Below are 20,794 nucleotides of genomic sequence, written 5' to 3' on the forward strand. Positions count from 1 at the left end.
TTAGGGGTGGGGGAGAGGAGGAGAGGGAGGGAGGGAAGGGAGAGGAGGGGGAGGGAAAGGAGGAGGTGGAGAGGGAGAGGAGGAGGTGGAGAGGGAGAGGAGGAGAGGGAGCGAAGGGTGAGGAGGAGGTGAAGAGGGAGAGGTGGCGAGGGAGGGAAGGGAGAGGAGGAGGGAGAGCAGAGAGAGGAGGAGGAGGGAGGGAGAGGAGGAGGTGGAGAGGGAGAGGAGGAGAGGGAGGGAGAAGAGGAGAGGGAGGGAAGGGAGAGGAGGGGGAGGGAGGGGAGGTGGAGAGGGAGGGAGGGAGAGGAGGAGAGAGAGGAAGAGGAGGAGAGGGAGGGAAGGCACAGGAGGAGAGGGAGGGAGAAGAGGAGGAGGGACGGAGGGGAGAGTTGGAGAGGGAGGGAAAGCAGATAGAGAGGTGGAGAGGAGGAGAGGGAAGGACAGGAGGAGAGAGAGGGAGGGAGAAGAGGAGGGAGGGAGCGGTGGAGAGGGAGGGAAAGGAGAAGGAGAGGAGGAGAAGGAGGTAGAGGAGGAGAGGGAAGGAGAGGAGGGGAGGAGAGGAGGAGGGAGGTGAAGGAGGAACAGGAAGAGGCTGATAAAGGTAGACCAGACAATGGAATGACTGTGTTGGTTGTACAGAGAGCAGACTGGGTGTTCACCTTCTCTATCTAACCACCATCTGGCATTGATGGGGACACTGATAACAGCTGTGAGAGAAAAACACAGACCGTTTGCTTTTTACAATCAATACTGTGTGGGATGAAAGGAGAGGAGAGGTGCACTAAGCAAGGCTTGTCCTGTTTTACCCCAGGACTACGTATTATAAATCAATACGCAGGTATTGAGTATGTTAGTAAAACTGTCTGCCATTGAGCTGTATTGGCAAAAGACATTGTTGAGAGTCGCCCTGTCCCCAAAAACACCACATATTATTTTGGGTGGTTTGTTGTTGGGTAGTTTGTTGTTAGGAGGTTTGTTGTTGGGAGGTTTGTTGTTGGGTAATATTTTGTTCGGTGGTTTGTTGTTGGGTGGTTTGTTGTTGGGAGGTTTGTTGTTGGGAGGTTTGTTGTTGGGAGGTTTGTTGTTGGGTAGTTTGTTGTTGGGAGGTTTGTTGTTGGGAGGTTTGTTGTTGGGTGGTTTGTTGTTGGGTGGTTTGTTGTTGGGAGGTTTGTTGTTGGGTGGTTTGTTGTTGGGTGGTTTGTTGTTGGGTGGTTTGTTGTTGGGTGGTTTGTTGTTGGGAGGTTTGTTGTTGGGTGGTTTGTTGTTGGGTAGTTTGTTGTTGGGAGGTTTGTTGTTGGGAGGTTTGTTGTTGGGTGGTTTGTTGTTGGGTGGTTTGTTGTTGGGAGGTTTGTTGTTGGGTGGTTTGTTGTTGGGAGGTTGTTGTTGGGTGGTTTGTTGTTGGGTGGTTTGTTGTTGGTAGTTTGTTGTTGGGTAGTTTGTTATTAGGAGGTTTGTTGTTGGGAGGTTTGTTGTTGGGAGGTTTGTTGTTGGGTGGTTTGTTGTTGGGTGGTTTGTTGTTGGGTGGTTTGTTGTTGGGTGGTTTGTTGTTGGGTGGTTTGTTGTTGGGAGGTTTGTTGTTGGGTGGTTTGTTGTTGGGAGGTTTGTTGCTGGGTAGTTTGTTGTTGGGTGGTATAATGCGTCCACGATAAGCGTGTAACACTGTGTCTGTGATAATGTCTGTGATAATGTTTCTGTGACCATGTGGCCGTAATAATCTGTCTGTGATAATGTGTCTGTGGTAATGGGTTTGCGACGATGCGTCTGCAATAATGTGTCTGTGATAATGTGTTGGTAATAATGCTTTTATTGAAATATGTTTGTAATAATGTTTCTCCAGTAATGTGTCTGTAATAATGTGTCTGGATTAATGCGTCTGCAATAATGTGTCTGTCGTTATGCCGGTTCCTCCAGGTCGCCTGGGCCAGTCCAGCTGTCAGAGTGATGACTTCCTGTCTGTAGTTTGTTGACATGTCTGTAGTTTGTTGACGTCTCTGTGTCTGTCGTTATGCCGGTTCCTCCAGGTCGCCTGGGCCAGTCCAGCTGTCAGAGCGATGACTTCCTGTCTGTAGTTTGTTGACGTGTCTGTAGTTTGTTGACGTCTCTGTGTCTGTCGTTATGCCGGTTCCTCCAGGTCGCCTGGGCCAGTCCAGCTGTCAGAGCGATGACTTCCTGTCTGTAGTTTGTTGACGTGTCTGTAGTTTGTTGACGTCTCTGTGTCTGTCGTTATGCCGGTTCCTCCAGGTCGCCTGGGCCAGTCCGGCTGTCAGAGCGATGACTTCCTGTCTGTAGTTTGTTGACGTCTCTGTGTCTGTCGTTATGCCGGTTCCTCCAGGTCGCCTGGGCCAGTCCGGCTGTCAGAGCGATGACTTCCTGTCTGTAGTTTGTTGACGTCTCTGTGTCTGTCGTTATGCCGGTTCCTCCAGGTCGCCTGGGCCAGTCCAGCTGTCAGAGCGATGAGTTCCTGTGTGGCAACGGTAAATGTCTTCCTCGGACGTGGCGCTGTAACGGCCTGGATGAGTGCGGTGACGCCACTGACGAACGGGGCTGTGCCCCCCCTCCCACCCCTCCCCGAGCCTCCCTCTGCCCCGCCGGGACCGCCCCCTGTACCCAGGCCCAGGTAGGTAACCGAGAGGTTAGGGAAGCGGGCCAGCAACCAGAGGGAAGTAGAACCTCTGATAGGAACAATATTCTACACTGGGCCGACCCATTGCTTCCTACGTCTCGGTATACGTCTGAGTATAAAGACACATTTCCGTTCCTTGCCAGATACAATAATAACGAACAATAAAGTTGTGTTCTTCTTCTTCTCCAGTCCACTCGCTGCCTGCCCCACTCGCTGCGCTGCAACGGAGCCCAGGACTGCCCCGACGGCTCGGACGAAGCAGGGTGCCCCGACACGGCCTGCGGGAAACGCCTGGGGAACTTCTACGGAACGTTCGCTTCACCGGACTTCTTCCGTCCCAACCGCAGCGCCCTCGGGGAGCTGAGATGTTCCTGGCTATTGGACACTCAGGTAGAGAGGAGTTCAACACCTTCAACGTTTTATACAATCCATTAGCTGATGGGTACTAGGGTAGATTATTCAACCTTTATCTAGACGACGGCCTAACACCGTTCCAAACCCCTGGACGACGCTGGGGCAAATTGTCTATCCGCCCTACGGGACTCCCGATCACGGCCCGGGTTGTGATACAGCCTGGATTCGAGCCTTAGATGATGATGAGATGCCTTAGAGCGCTGCGCCACAGATGAATCCGTTTATCGTAGTTTGTATTTTTTTAAATAAATGAGTTAATAAATAATAGTTGGCAAAATATATTAAGACTTGTGCTAACTGATCTATAGCAGAGATGAACACATGCTGACTGATCTATAGCAGAGATGAACACATGCAGACTGATCTATAGCAGAGATGAACACATGCTGACTGATCTATAGCAGAGATGAACACATGCTGACTGATCTATAGCAGAGATGAACACATGCTGACTGATCTATAGCAGAGATGAACACATGCTGACTGATCTATAGCAGAGGGGAAAAAGCTAAATCAAAACAGAAGCTTGTTTAGTTAAATGGAAAATCACTGAAATTAGGTATTTTGATTTTCAATTTGTTTTTTTTCTCAATACGGATGGACCTCGGTCAACTACTTGATGAATATCAGTCGTCCCTCCTCCTAGGACCCTAAGCCCATCGTGTTGCAGCTGGACCTGGGGTTAGGGCCAGGGGACTCCCTCCATGTCTATGACGGGCTGGTCCAGAGAGCAGAGAGCCTCCTGCGGGCCCTGTCTCATCATAACAACAGGAGACCAGCCCTGTTAGAATCCAGTAGAGGACAGATGAGTCTACAGTACCTGGCCCAACCACTCAGCCCTGGGCACGGATTCAACGCTACATACCAGGTAGGCTAACCCTGACCCTAACCCTGACCCTAACCCTGACCCTAACCCTGACCCTGACCCTAACCCTGACCCTGACCCTGATCCTAACCCTAACCCTGACCCTGACCCTAACCCTGACCCCAACCCTAACCCTGACCCTAACCCTGACCCTAACCCTGACCCTAACCCTGACCCTAACCATGACCCTAACCCTGACCCTAACCCTGGCCCTAACCCTGACCCTAACCCTGACCCTAACCCTGACGCTGACCTGACCTTAACCCTGACCCTAACCCTGACGCTGACCTGACCTTAACCCTGACCCTAACCCTAACCCTGACCTTAACCCTGACCCTAACCCTAACCCTGACCTTAACCCTGACCCTAACCTTAACCCTAACCCTGACCCTAACCCTGGCCCTAACCCTGACCCTAACCCTGACCCTAACCCTGACCCTGACCTTAACCCTAACCCTGACCCTAACCCTGACCCTAACACCAGACAGCCTGGATTCAACGCTAGCTACCAGGTAGATTCGATTTGGGTCAGTGGGATTGTAAATGGTTTTGTGCTCTGTTTTGTTTTCATGTGTTTTGTGTTTAGAATTATCATTGGTATGGCCCAGAGTTTATCCTGACCAGGCAGAAGACTAGTACCCAGAGTTTATCCAGACCATGCAGAAGTCTAGTACCCAGAGTTTATCCTGACCAGGCAGAAGACTAGTACCCAGAGTTTATCCTGACCAGGCAGAAGTCTAGTACCCAGAGTTTATCCTGACCAGGCAGAAGTCTAGTACCCAGAGTTTATCCTGACCAGGCAGAAGTCTAGTACCCAGAGTTTATCCTGAACCAGGCAGAAGACTAGTACCCAGAATTTATCCTGACCAGGCAGAAGTCTATGACTAGTACCCAGAGTTTATCCTGACCAGGCAGAAGTCTAGTACCCAGAGTTTATCCTGACCAGGCAGAAGACTAGTACCCAGAGTTTATCCTGACCAGGCAGAAGTCTATGACTAGTACCCAGAGTTTATCCTGACCAGGCAGAAGACTAGTACCCAGAGTTTATCCTGACCAGGCAGAAGACTAGTACCCAGAGTTTATCCTGACCAGGCAGAAGTCTATGACTAGTACCCAGAGTTTATCCTGACCAGGCAGAAGACTAGTACCCAGAGTTTATCCTGACCAGGCAGAAGACTAGTACCCAGAGTTTATCCTGACCAGGCAGAAGACTAGTACCCAGAGTTTATCCTGGCCAGGCAGAAGTCTAGTACCCAGAGTTTATCCAGACCAGGCAGAAGTCTAGTAGCCAGAGTTTATCCTGGCCAGGCAGAAGTCTAGTACCCAGAGTTTATCCTGACCAGGCAGAAGACTAGTACCCAGAGTTTATCCTGGCCAGGCAGAAGTCTAGTACCCAGAGTTTATCCAGACCAGGCAGAAGTCTAGTACCCAGAGTTTATCCTGGCCAGGCAGAAGTCTAGTACCCAGAGTTTATCCTGACCAGGCAGAAGACTAGTACCCAGAGTTTATCCTGGCCAGGCAGAAGTCTAGTACCCAGAGTTTATCCTGGCCAGGCAGAAGTCTAGTACCCAGAGTTTATCCTGACCAGGCAGAAGACTAGTACCCAGAGTTTATCCTGGCCAGGCAGAAGTCTAGTACCCAGAGTTTATCCAGACCAGGCAGAAGTCTAGTACCCAGAGTTTATCCTGACCAGGCAGAAGACTAGTACCCAGAGTTTATCCTGACCAGGCAGAAGACTAGTACCCAGAGTTTATCCTGACCAGGCAGAAGACTAGTACCCAGAGTTTATCCAGACCAGACAGAAGTCTAGTACCCAGAGTTTATCCTGACCAGGCATAAGACTAGTACCCAGAGTTTATCCAGACCAGACAGAAGACTAGGACCCAGAGTTTATCCTGACCAGGCAGAAGACTAGTACCCAGAGTTTATCCTGACCAGGCAGAAGACTAGTACCCAGAGTTTATCCTGACCAGGCAGAAGACTAGTACCCAGAGTTTATCCAGACCAGATGATCAAGAGACGACTTCATGAGGACAATTCCTATCCTATCCTCTAGGTGAAAGGTTACTGTTTCCCTCGGGAACACCCGTGTGGAGGGGACCAGGGCTGTTACTCTGAGCGCCAGCGCTGTGACGGGTACTGGCACTGCCCTACGGGGCGCGACGAGGAGGAGTGCCCAGTTTGCCAGGAGGGGGAGTACCCCTGTGAGGGGGGCAGTGGAGCCTGCTACCCTGCCTCTGAAAGATGTAACAACCAGAAGAAGGTATCAATCAATCAATCAATCAATACTTTATTGTCCTATTGTGCAATTCTGATCAAAATTGTTGTGCTAAATTCCTGGATCTAGGAGAGATAAAATATTCTAGTTACGGTCTATTTTCTGGGTATGTTTCTAATGATCGTTGTGTCGAAACAGGCAAGCTTTTAAAATACATCTAATCAAATGATTATTTAATAACAGTGAAATGCTTACTGACGGCCCTTTTGTCATGGGCGTCGTAAGGATAGGACCAAGGCGCAGCGGGGAAAGTGCTCATCTTCTTAATTTATTAGAAATAACACTTAAACAAAAGAAACAAACGACGAAACAGTCCCATAAGGTGCACAGACTATACAGGAAACAACCACCCACAAAAACACAAGTGAAACAAACACCAACTAAATATGGCCTCCAATTAGAGACAACAACAACCAGCTTCCTCTAATTGGAGGTCCTACCAAAAACACTACATAGAAATAGAAAACTAGATTTAAACATAGAAATAGAAAACATAGAACCTAAACCAAAAACACACAAAACAAACACCCCCTGCAAACGCCATGACCAAACTACAATGACAAATAACCCATTTTACTGGTCAGGACGTGACAACTTTACTCAATAAAGATCAAGATTAAATTAAATTAAAATGAAATAGTGTCATAAGGTATTAATAAAAGAGCACGGTGAATTCAAAATAATCTATTTAGTTGCTTAATTCTTCCAAATACGTTATTGTGTTATTCTTTGATGTAGGCCTTCTGCCAAATTCGTAGATTTTTTGTTGTTGTTGGGGCTACAGTGTTTTCAGAAAGTATTCACAGTCATTGGCTTTTTCCACATTTTGTTGTGTTACCGCCTGAATATAAAATTGATTACATTTAGATTGTGTCTTACTGGCCTACGCACAATACTCCATAATGTCAAAGTGGAATTATGTTTTTTCTAAATGTTTACAAAATTAATAAAAAAATGAAAAGCTGAAATGTCTTAAGTCAATAAGTATTCAATCCCTTTTGTTATGGCAAGCCTAAATAAGTTCAGGAGTAAAAAAATGTCCTTAACAAATCACATAATAAGTCTGTTTGCAATAAGTGTGTTTTAAAATTATTTTTGAATGACTAGCTCATCTCTGTACCCCCACACATACAATTATCTGTAAGGTCCCTCAGTCGAGGAGTTAATTTCAAACACAGATTCAACCACAAAGACCAGGGAGGTTTTCCAAGGCCTTGCAAAGAAGGGCACCTATTGGTAGATGGGTAAAAATAAAAAATAAACAGACATTGAATATCCCTTTGAGCATGCTGAAGTTATTAATAACACTTTGGATGGTGTGTCAATACACCCAGTCACTACCAAGATACAGGCGTCCTTCCTAACTCAGTTGCTGGGGAGGAAGGAATTTTTTCATTTGATTTTTATTTATTTTTTATTGAACCTTTTATAGGGCAAGTCAGTTAAGAAGAAATTCTTATTTACAATGACGGCCTACCAAAAGGCAGAATGCCTCCTGTCGGGGGCTGGGATTAAAAATAAAAATAAATAAAATAAAAATATAGGACAAAACACACATCACGACAAGAGAGACAACACAACACTACATAAAGAGAGACCGTAGACAACAACACAGCATGGCAGCAACACATGACAACATGATGATAGCAACACAACATGACTACAACATGGTAGCAACACAACATGGTAGATTCACAACATGGCAGCAGCACAAAACATGGTACAAACATTATTGGGCACAGACAACAGCAAAATGGGGCAAGAAGGTAGAGATGACATTTTAGATGTTTGTCACTGGCCTACCCACAATACCCCATAATGTCAAAGTGGAATTATGTTTTTAGAAATGTTTACAAATTAATTAAAAATTAAAAGTTGAAATGTCTTGAGTCAATAAGCCACTGAGGGATTTCACCATGAGACCAATGGTGACTTTAAAACAGTTAGAGTTTAATGTCTGTGATAGGAGAACACTGAGGATGGATCAACAACATTGTAGTTACTCCACAATACTAACCTCAATGACAGACTGAAAAGAAGGAAGCCTGTACAGAATAAAAAATATTCCTAAATATGCATCCTGTTTGCAACAAGACACTAAAGTAAATCTGCTAAAATTGTGGCAAAGTAATTCACTTTCTGTCTTCAATACAAAGCGTTATGTTTGAGGCAAAATCCAACACAACACATTACTGAGTATCACTCTTCATATTTTTAAGCATAGTGGTGGCTGCATCATGTTATGGGTATGCTTGGGTCTAGGGAGTTTTTCAGGATAAAAAAAAAAGAGCTAAGCACAAGCAATATCCTAGAGGAAAACCTGATTCTGTCTGCCTTCCTACGGACACTGGTGGACAAATCCACCTTTCAGCAGGACAATAACCTAAAATACAAGGCCTTGAATGTTCCTGAGTGGCTTAGTTACAGTTTCGACTTGAATCGGCTTGAAAATCTATGGCAAGACTTGAAAAGGGCGGGTCTAGCAATAATCAACAACCAACTTGACAGAGCTTGAAGAATTTTAAAAAGAGTAATGTGCCAGAAAGACTCACAGCTGTAATCGCTGCCGAAGGTGATTCTAACATGTATTGACTCAGGGGTGAGAATACTAATATAAATTAGATATTTCTGTATTTAATTTTCAATACATTTGCAAAAATGTCTAAAACATGTTTCCACTCGGTCATTATGGGGTATTGTGGGTAGATGGGCGAGATATGTGTCAAGTTTGCTCCCGCTCTTCCCTCCCCCTGGCGCTTGAGGGCGCCAGGCTGCCCTGCATCATGCACACCCGCCTTCCCTCGTCACGCGCATCGGCATTATTGGACACACCTGGACTCACTTATCACCTGTTTATTTCCACCCATATATTTGTCGGTTCCCCTGCTCTGTTCCCCGCTGCTGCATTGTATTGTTTTTGTCTTTAGTATTTGTTTGCTGACGCTGTTCCTGTCTCGTTACATGTCCGTTCTTTATTAAATGTTTTACTCCCCGTTCCTGCTTCGTCTCCCCAGCGTCATAATATGTGACATTATGGGGTATTGTGTGAAGATGGGGGAGATTTTGTGTTTTATTTAATCCATTTTGAATTCAGGCTGGAACATAACAAAATGTGGAATAAGTCAAGGGGTAAGAATACTTTCTGAAGGCACCGTATCAACATATTCTGATCAATATAATATAATATACACACTGAGGAAGATAACATGCTGATCAATATAATATAATATACACACTGAGGAAGATAACATGCTGATCAATATAATATAATATACACACTGAGGAAGACAACATGCTGATCAATATAATATAATATACACACTGAGGAAGATAACATGCTGATCAATATAATATAATATACACACTGAGGAAGACAACATGCTGATCAATATAATATAATATACACACTGAGGAAGATAACATGCTGATCAATATAATATAATATACACACTGAGGAAGACAACATGCTTGATCAATATAATATAATATACACACTGAGGAAGATAACATGCTGATCAATATAATATAATATACACACTGAGGAAGACAACATGCTGATCAATATAATATAATATACACACTGAGGAAGATAACATGCTGATCAATATAATATAATATACACACTGAGGAAGATAACATGCTGATCAATATAATATAATATACACACTGAGGAAGACAACATGCTGATCAATATAATATAATATACACACTGAGGAAGACAACATGCTGATCAATATAATATAATATACACACTGAGGAAGATAACATGCTGATCAATATAATATAATATACACACTGAGGAAGACAACATGCTGATCAATATAATATAATATACACACTGAGGAAGATAACATGCTGATCAATATAATATAATATACACACTGAGGAAGACAACATGCTGATCAATATAATATAATATACACACTGAGGAAGACAACATGCTGATCAATATAATATACACACTGAGGAAGATAACATGCTGATCAATATAATATAATATACACACTGAGGAAGATAACATGCTGATCAATATAATATAATATACACACTGAGGAAGATAACATGCTGATCAATATAATATAATATACACACTGAGGAAGATAACATGCTGATCAATATAATATAATATACACACTGAGGAAGATAACATGCTGTTCAATATAATATAATATACACACTGAGGAAGATAACATGCTGATCAATATAATATAATATACACACTGAGGAAGATAACATGCTGATCAATATAATATAATATACACACTGAGGAAGATAACATGCTGATCAATATAATATAATATACACACTGAGGAAGATAACATGCTGATCAATATAATATAATATACACACTGAGGAAGACAACATGCTGATCAATATAATATAATATACACACTGAGGAAGACAACATGCTGATCAATATAATATAATATACACACTGAGGAAGATAACATGCTGATCAATATAATATAATATACACACTGAGGAAAATAACATGCTGATCAATATAATATAATATACACACTGAGGAAGATAACATGCTGATCAATATAATATAATATACACACTGAGGAAGACAACATGCTGATCAATATAATATAATATACACACTGAGGAAGATAACATGCTGATCAATATAATATAATATACACACTGAGGAAGACAACATGCTGATCAATATAATATAATATACACACTGAGGAAGATAACATGCTGATCAATATAATATAATATACACACTGAGAAAGATAACATGCTGATCAATATAATATACACACTGAGGAAGACAACATGCTGATCAATATAATATAATATACACACTGAGGAAGACAACATGCTGATCAATATAATATAATATACACACTGAGGAAGATAACATGCTGATCAATATAATATAATATACACACTGAGGAAGACAACATGCTGATCAATATAATATAATATACACACTGAGGAAGATAACATGCTGATCAATATAATATAATATACACACTGAGGAAGACAACATGCTGATCAATATAATATACACACTGAGGAAGATAACATGCTGATCAATATAATATAATATACACACTGAGGAAGATAACATGCTGATCAATATAATATAATATACACACTGAGGAAGACAACATGCTGATCAATATAATATAATATACACACTGAGGAAGACAACATGCTGATCAATATAATATAATATACACACTGAGGAAGATAACATGCTGATCAATATAATATAATATACACCACTGAGGAAGATAACATGCTGATCAATATAATATAATATACACACTGAGGAAGATAACATGCTGATCAATATATATAATATACACACTGAGGAAGACAACATGCTGATCAATATAATATAATATACACACTGAGGAAGATAACATGCTGATCAATATAATATAATATACACACTGAGGAAGACAACATGCTGATCAATATAATATACACACTGAGGAAGATAACATGCTGATCAATATAATATAATATACACACTGAGGAAGATAACATGCTGATCAATATAATATAATATACACACTGAGGAAGACAACATGCTGATCAATATAATATAATATACACACTGAGGAAGACAACATGCTGATCAATATAATATAATATACACACTGAGGAAGATAACATGCTGATCAATATATATAATATACACACTGAGGAAGATAACATGCTGATCAATATAATATAATATACACACTGAGGAAGATAACATGCTGATCAATATAATATAATATACACCACTGAGGAAGACAACATGCTGATCAATATAATATAATATACACACTGAGGAAGATAACATGCTGATCAATATAATATAATATACACACTGAGGAAGACAACATGCTGATCAATATAATATAATATACACACTGAGGAAGATAACATGCTGATCAATATAATATAATATACACACTGAGAAAGATAACATGCTGATCAATATAATATACACACTGAGGAAGACAACATGCTGATCAATATAATATAATATACACACTGAGGAAGACAACATGCCTGATCAATAATATAATATACACACTGAGGAAGATAACATGCTGATCAATATAATATAATATACACACTGAGGAAGATAACATGCTGATCAATATAATATAATATACACACTGAGGAAGATAACATGCCTGATCAATATAATATAATATACACACTGAGGAAGATAACATGCTGATCATATAATATAATATACACACTGAGGAAGACAACATGCTGATCAATATAATATAATATACACACTGAGGAAGATAACATGCTGATCAATATAATATAATATACACACTGAGGAAGATAACATGCTGATCAATATAGTATAATATACACACTGAGGAAGATAACATGCTGATCAATATAATATAATATACACACTGAGGAAGATAACATGCTGATCAATATAATATAATATACACACTGAGGAAGATAACATGCTGATCAATATAATATAATATACACACTGAGGAAGATAACATGCTGATCAATATAATATAATATACACACTGAGGAAGATAACATGCTGATCAATATAATATACACACTGAGGAAGACAACATGCTGATCAATATAATATAATATACACACTGAGGAAGATAACATGCTGATCAATATAATATAATATACACACTGAGGAAGACAACATGCTGATCAATATAATATAATATACACACTGAGGAAGATACATGCTGATCAATATAATATAATATACACACTGAGAAAGATAACATGCTGATCAATATAATATACACACTGAGGAAGACAACATGCTGATCAATATAATATAATATACACACTGAGGAAGACAACATGCTGATCAATATAATATAATATACACACTGAGGAAGATAACATGCTGATCAATATAATATAATATACACACTGAGGAAGATAACATGCTGATCAATATAATATAATATACACACTGAGGAAGATAACATGCTGATCAATATAATATAATATACACACTGAGGAAGATAACATGCTGATCAATATAATATAATATACACACTGAGGAAGACAACATGCTGATCAATATAATATAATATACACACTGAGGAAGATAACATGCTGATCAATATAATATAATATACACACTGAGGAAGATAACATGCTGATCAATATAGTATAATATACACACTGAGGAAGATAACATGCTGATCAATATAATATAATATACACACTGAGGAAGATAACATGCTGATCAATATAATATAATATACACACTGAGGAAGATAACATGCTACACACTGAGGAAGATAACATGCTGATCAATATAATATAATATACACACTGAGGAAGATAACATGCTGATCAATATAATATAATATACACACTGAGGAAGATAACATGCTGATCAATATAATATAATATACACACTGAGGAAGATAACATGCTGATCATATAATATACACACTGAGGAAGATAACATGCTGATCAATATAATATAATATACACACTGAGGAAGACAACATGCTGATCAATATAATATAATATACACACTGAGGAAGATAACATGCTGATCAATATAATATAATATACACACTGAGGAGATAACATGCTGATCAATATAATATACTATACACACTGAGGAAGATAACATGCTGATCAATATAATATAATATACACACTGAGGAAGATAACATGCTGATCAATATAATATAATATACACACTGAGGAAGATAACATGCTGATCAATATAATATAATATACACACTGAGGAAGATAACATGCTGATCAATATAATATAATATACACACTGAGGAAGACAACATGCTGATCAATATAATATAATATACACACTGAGGAAGATAACATGCTGATCAATATAATATACACACTGAGGAAGATAACATGCTGATCAATATAATATAATATACACACTGAGGAAGATAACATGCTGATCAATATAATATAATATACACACTGAGGAAGATAACATGCTGATCAATATAATATAATATACACACTGAGGAAGACAACATTCTGATATTTTTCTATTGTTAGAAGACAATTAGTAGAAGGATGTTTGACCACAATGGAAATGTTTATTTTATGTTTTGGTTGTAAATATACAGCATTATCTCTCATCCATCCATTCATCCATTCATCCATCCATCCATCCATTCATCCATCCATTCCAGTGCCCAGACGGTTCTGATGAGAAGAACTGTTTTGACTGCCAGCCGGGTAACTTCCACTGTGGTACCAACCTGTGTATCTTCGAGACGTGGCGCTGTGATGGCCAGGAGGACTGTCTGGACGGTAGTGATGAGAGAGACTGTTTGGGAGCTGTACCCAGGAAGGTACAGAAAAAACAGCATTTTGATGAGTGCTTACATTTTGTCCTATTTAACAAATGTGCATATTATACACACGTGTTTCTTGCATATCCTAACGCCCCCCTGAGAAACCCTCAGAGAGTTGGGGTCACCGTTGTCCAGTGCCCCAGATTTTTCACCTTGTCGGCTTCGGGATTCAAACTAGCGACCTTTCGGTTACTCTAACTGCTGGGCTACCTGCCCACCTGGCTACCTGGCCACCTGGCTACCTGGCTACCTGCCACCTGGCTACCTGGCTACCTGCCACCTGGCTACCTGGCCGCCTGGCTACCTGGCCACCTGGCTACCTGCCACCTGGCTACCTGGCTACCTGCCACCTGGCTACCTGGCTACCTGCCACCTGGCTACCTGGCCGCCTGGCTACCTGGCCACCTGGCTACCTGGCTACCTGCCACCTGGCTACCAATTTACATTCAAATCTTACCCTACGAGGTCCGGAGTACTGCTGGTTTTCTGCTCTACCTGATAATGAATTACTCTCACCTGATGTCCCAGGTCTAAATCAGTCCCTGATCATTAACCCACCTGGTGTCCCAGGTCTAAATCAGTCCCTGATCATTAACCCACCTGGTCTAAATCAGTCCCTGATCATTAACCCACCTGGTGTCCTAGGTCTAAATCAGTCACTGATCATTAACCCACCTGGTGTCCTAGGTCTAAATCAGTCCCTGATCATTAACCCACCTGGTGTCCCAGGTATAAATCAGTCCCTGATAATTAACCCACCTGGTGTCCTAGGTCTAAATCAGTCCCTGATCATTAACCCACCTGGTGTCCCTGGTATAAATCAGTCCCTGATCATTAACCCACCTGGTGTCCCAGGTCTAAATCAGTCCTTGATCATTAACCCACCTGGTGTCCCAGGTATAAATCAGTCCCTGATCATTAACCCATCTGGTCTAAATCAGTCCCTGATCATTAACCCACCTGGTGTCCCTGGTATAAATCAGTCCCTGATCATTAACCCACCTGGTGTCCCAGGTCTAAATCAGTCCTTGATCATTAACCCACCTGGTGTCCCAGGTATAAATCAGTCCCTGATCATTAACCCATCTGGTGTCCCAGGTATAAATCAGTCCCTGATCATTAACCCACCTGGTGTCCCAGGTATAAATCAGTCCCTGATCATTAACCCACCTGGTGTCCCAGGTCTAAATCAGTCCCTGATCATTAACCCACCTGGTGTCCCAGGTATAAATCAGTCCCTGATCATTAACCCACCTGCTGTCCCAGGTCTAAATCAGTCCCTGATCATTAACCCACCTGGTGTCCCAGGTCTAAATCAGTCCCTGATCATTAACCCACCTGGTGTCACAGGTATAAATCAGTCCCTGATCATTAACCCACCTGGTGTCCCAGGTATAAATCATTCCCTGATCATTAACCCACCTGCTGTCCCAGGTCTAAATCAGTCCTATGGTTTCCACATGTTTGATGCCATTCCATTTGACTCCAGATGTTAGCAGCCTCCACTGGTCTACACTATCTATATCTCTGACCATGTCTTGTGGAGTACATGTAAACTACATGACCGAAGGTATGCGGACATCTGCTCGTCAAACATCTCATTCCAAAATCATGGGCCGTTAATATGGAGTTGGCCCCCCCCGTTGCTGCTATAACAGCCTTCAATCTTCTGGGAAGGATTTCCACTAGATATTGGAACATTGCTGTGGGGACTTGCTTCCATTCAGCCACAAGAGCATTTATATAATGTGTTGTATTACTAGTAGTAGTATGTTATAATGTATTGTATTACTAGTAGTAGTGTGTTGTATTACTAGTAGTAGTATGTTTATAATATGTTGTATTACTAGTAGTAGTGTGTTTATAATGTATTGTATCACTAGTAGTAGTATGTTGTATTACTAGTAGTAGTATGTTATAATGTGTTGTATTACTAGTAGTAGTATGTTATAATGTGTTGTATTACTAGTAGTAGTATGTTATAATGTATTGTATTACTAGTAGTAGTGTGTTGTATTACTAGAAGTAGTATGTTTATAATGTGCTGTATTACTAGTAGTAGTGTGTTGGATTACTAGTAGTAGTATTTTATAATGTGTTGTATTACTAGTAGTAGTATTTTATAATGTATTGTATTACTAGTAGTAGTATTTTATAATGTATTGTATTACTAGTAGTAGTATGTTATATAATGTGTTGTATTACTAGTAGTAGTGTGTTATATAATGTGTTGTATTACTAGTAGTAGTATGTTGTATTACTAGTAGTAGTATGTTTATAATATGTTGTATTACTAGTAGTAGTGTGTTATATAATGTGGTGTATTACTAGTAGTAGTATGTTGCATTACTAGTAGTAGTATGTTTATAATGTATTGTATTACTAGTAGTAGTATTTTTATAATATGTTGTATTACTAGTAGTAGTGTGTTGTATTACTAGTAGTAGTATGTTTATAATATGTTGTATTACTAGTAGTAGTAGTGTGTTCTATTACTAGTAGTAGTATGTTTATAATGTATTGTATTACTAGTAGTAAGTATTATGTTTATAATGTGTTGTATTACTAGTATTAGTGTGTTTATAATGTGTTGTATTACTAGTAGTAGTATGTTGTATTACTAGTAGTAGTATGTTATATAATGTGTTGTATTACTAGTAGTAGTGTGTTGTATTACTAGTAGTAGTATGTTTATAATGTATTGTATTACTAGTAGTAGTATGTTATATAATGTGTTGTATTACTAAGAGTAGTATGTTTATAATGTATTGTATTACTAGTAGTAGTGTGTTATAAAATGTGTTGTATTACTAGTAGTAGTATGTTTATAATGTATTGTATTACTAGTAGTAGTGTGTTATATATTTTTTTGTATTACTAGTAGTAGTATGTTCATAATGTATTCTATTACTAGTAGTAGTATGTTTATAATGTGTTGTATTACTAGTAGTAGTATGTTATATAATGTGTTGTATTACTAGTAGTAGTATGTTTATAATGTATTGTATTACTAGTAGTAGTGTGTTTATAATGTTTTGTATTACTAGTAATAGTGTGCTGTATTACTAGTAGTAGTGTGTTATATAATGTTTTGGATTACTAGTAGTAGTATGTTATGATGTATTGTATTACTAGTAGTAGTGTGCTGTATTACCAGTAGTAGTGTGTTATATAATGTTTTGTATTACTAGTAGTAGTATGTTATGATGTGTTGTAATACTAGTAGTAGTATGCTATAATGTGTTGTATTACTAGTAGTAATGTGTTGTATTACTAGTAGTAGTGTGTGTATAATGTGTTGTATTACTAGTAGTAGTATGTTATAATGTATTGTATTACTAGTAGTAGTATGTTATATAATGTGTTGTATTACTAGTAGTAGTATGTTATGATGTATTGTATTACTAGTAGTAGTGTGTTGTATTACTAGTAGTAGTATGTTTATAATGTGTTGTATTACTAGTAGTAGTGTGTTGTATTACTAGTAGTAGTATGTTTATAATGTGTTGTATTACTAGTAGTAGTGTGTTTATAATGTGTTGTATTACTAGTAGTAGTGTGTTTATAATGTATTGTATTACTAGTAGTAGTGTGTTGTATTGCTAGTAGTAGTATGTTATATAATGTGTTGTATTACTAGTAGTAGTATGTTATATAATGTGTTGTATTACTAGTAGTAGTATGTTATGATGTATTGTATTACTAGTAGTAGTGTGTTGTATTACTAGTAGTAGTAGTATGTTTATAATGTGTTGTATTACTAGTAGTAGTGTGTTGTATTACTAGTAGTAGTATGTTTATAATGTATTGTATTACTAGTAGTAGTGTGTTGTATTACTAGTAGTAGTATGTTTATAATGTGTTGTATTACTAGTAGTAGTATGTTTATAATGTGTTGTATTACTAGTAGTAGTATGTTTATAATGTGTTGTATTACTAGTAGTAGTATGTTTATAATGTGTTGAATTACTAGTAGTATGTTATATAATGTATTGTATTACTAGTAGTAGTATGTTATATAATGTGTTGTATTACTAGTAGTAGTATGTTATATAATGTGTTGTATTACTAGTAGTAATATGTTATATAATGTGTTGTATTACTAGTAGTAGTGTGTTGTATTACTAGTAGTAGTGTGTTTATAATGTATTGTATTACTAGTAGTAGTATGTTATAATGTATTGTATTACTAGTAGTAGTATGTTATAATGTATTGTATTACTAGTAGTAGTATGTTTATAATGTGTTGTATTACTAGTAGTAGTGTGTTTATAATGTGTTTTATTACTAGTAATAGTATGTTATATAATGTGTTGTATTACTAGTAGTATTATGTTTATAATGTATTGTATTACTAGTAGTAGTGTGTTGTATTACTAGCAGTAGTATGTTGTATTACTAGTAGTAGTGTGTTGTATTACTAGTAGTAGTATGTTATATAATGTGTTGTATTACTGATAGTAGTGTGTTTATAATGTGTTGTATTACTAGTAGTAGTATGTTTATAATGTATTGTATTACTAGTAGTGGTGTGTTTATAATGTATTGTATTACTAGTAGTAGCATGTTTATAATGTATTGTATTACTAGTAGTATTATGTTTATAATGTATTGTATTACTAGTAGTAGTGTGTTGTATTACTAGTAGTAGTGTGTATTTAATGGGTTGTATTACTAGTAGTAGTATGTTATATAATGTTTTGTATTACTAGTAGTAGTATGTTATGATGTGTTGTATTACTAGTAGTAGTATGTTATAATGTGTTGTATTACTAGTAGTAATGTGTTGTATTACTAGTAGTAGTGTGTGTATAATGTGTTGTATTACTAGTAGTAGTATGTTATAATGTATTGTATTACTAGTAGTAGTATGTTATATAATGTGTTGTATTACTAGTAGTAGTATGTTATGATGTATTGTATTACTAGTAGTAGTGTGTTGTATTACTAGTAGTAGTATGTTTATAATGTGTTGTATTACTAGTAGTAGTGTGTTGTATTACTAGTAGTAGTATGTTTATAATGTGTTGTATTACTAGTAGTAGTGTGTTTATAATGTGTTGTATTACTAGTAGTAGTGTGTTTATAATGTATTGTATTACTAGTAGTAGTGTGTTGTATTGCTAGTAGTAGTATGTTATATAATGTGTTGTATTACTAGTAGTAGTATGTTATATAATGTGTTGTATTACTAGTAGTAGTATGTTATGATGTATTGTATTACTAGTAGTAGTGGGTTGTATTACTAGTAGTAGTATGTTTATAATGTGTTGTATTACTATTAGTAGTGTGTTGTATTACTAGTAGTAGTATGTTTATAATGTATTGTATTACTAGTTGTAGTGTGTTGTATTACTAGTAGTAGTATGTTTATAATGTGTTGTATTACTAGTAGTAGTATGTTTATAATGTGTTGTATTACTAGTAGTAGTATGTTTATAATGTGTTGAATTACTAGTGTTATGTTATATAATGTATTGTATTACTAGTAGTAGTATGTTATATAATGTGTTGTATTACTAGTAGTAGTATGTTATATAATGTGTTGTATTACTAGTAGTAGTATGTTATATAATGTGTTGTATTACTAGTAGTAGTGTGTTGTATTACTAGTAGTAGTGTGTTTATAATGTATTGTATTACTAGTAGTAGTATGTTATAATGTATTGTATTACTAGTAGTAGTATGTTATAATGTATTGTATTACTAGTAGTAGTATGTTTATAATGTGTTGTATTACTAGTAGTAGTGTGTTTATAATGTGTTTTATTTCTAGTAATAGTATGTTATATAATGTGTTGTATTACTAGTAGTATTATGTTTATAATGTATTGTATTACTAGTAGTAGTGTGTTGTATTACTAGCAGTAGTATGTTGTATTACTAGTAGTAGTGTGTTGTATTACTAGTAGTAGTATGTTATATAATGTGTTGTATTACTGATAGTAGTGTGTTTATAATGTGTTGTATTACTAGTAGTAGTATGTTTATAATGTATTGTATTACTAGTAGTGGTGTGTTTATAATGTATTGTATTACTAGTAGTAGCATGTTTATAATGTATTGTATTACTAGTAGTAGTATGTTATAGAATGTATTGTATTACTAGTAATAGTATGTTGTATTGCTAGTAATACTATGTTATAATGTGTTGTATTACTAGTAGTAGTATGTTTATAATGTGTTGTATTACTAGTAGTAGTGTGTATATAATGGGTTGTATTACTAGTAGTAGTATGTTATATAATGTTTTGTATTGCTAGTAGTAGTACGTTTATAATGTGTTGTAT

The 20,794-nt window shown here is 37.8% G+C and overlaps 1 protein-coding gene across 1 annotated transcript in view; it reads left to right on the forward strand.

Moving 5' to 3' along the window:
• The first annotated feature begins 2,407 nt into the window (after positions 1-2,407).
• The window catches only part of lrp3 (low density lipoprotein receptor-related protein 3), a 36,222-nt gene continuing 17,835 nt past the window's right edge, over positions 2,408-20,794 (forward strand). The window contains exons 1-5 of the mRNA XM_029766680.1: positions 2,408-2,617; positions 2,813-3,013; positions 3,684-3,905; positions 5,959-6,165; positions 14,340-14,501. Coding sequence (XP_029622540.1) covers positions 2,408-2,617; positions 2,813-3,013; positions 3,684-3,905; positions 5,959-6,165; positions 14,340-14,501 — 1,002 coding nt within the window. The remainder of the gene's footprint in view (positions 2,618-2,812; positions 3,014-3,683; positions 3,906-5,958; positions 6,166-14,339; positions 14,502-20,794) is intronic.

Source organism: Salmo trutta, chromosome 12, assembly GCF_901001165.1.
Source record: "Salmo trutta chromosome 12, fSalTru1.1, whole genome shotgun sequence".
In the NCBI taxonomy this organism is placed as follows: domain Eukaryota; kingdom Metazoa; phylum Chordata; class Actinopteri; order Salmoniformes; family Salmonidae; genus Salmo; species Salmo trutta.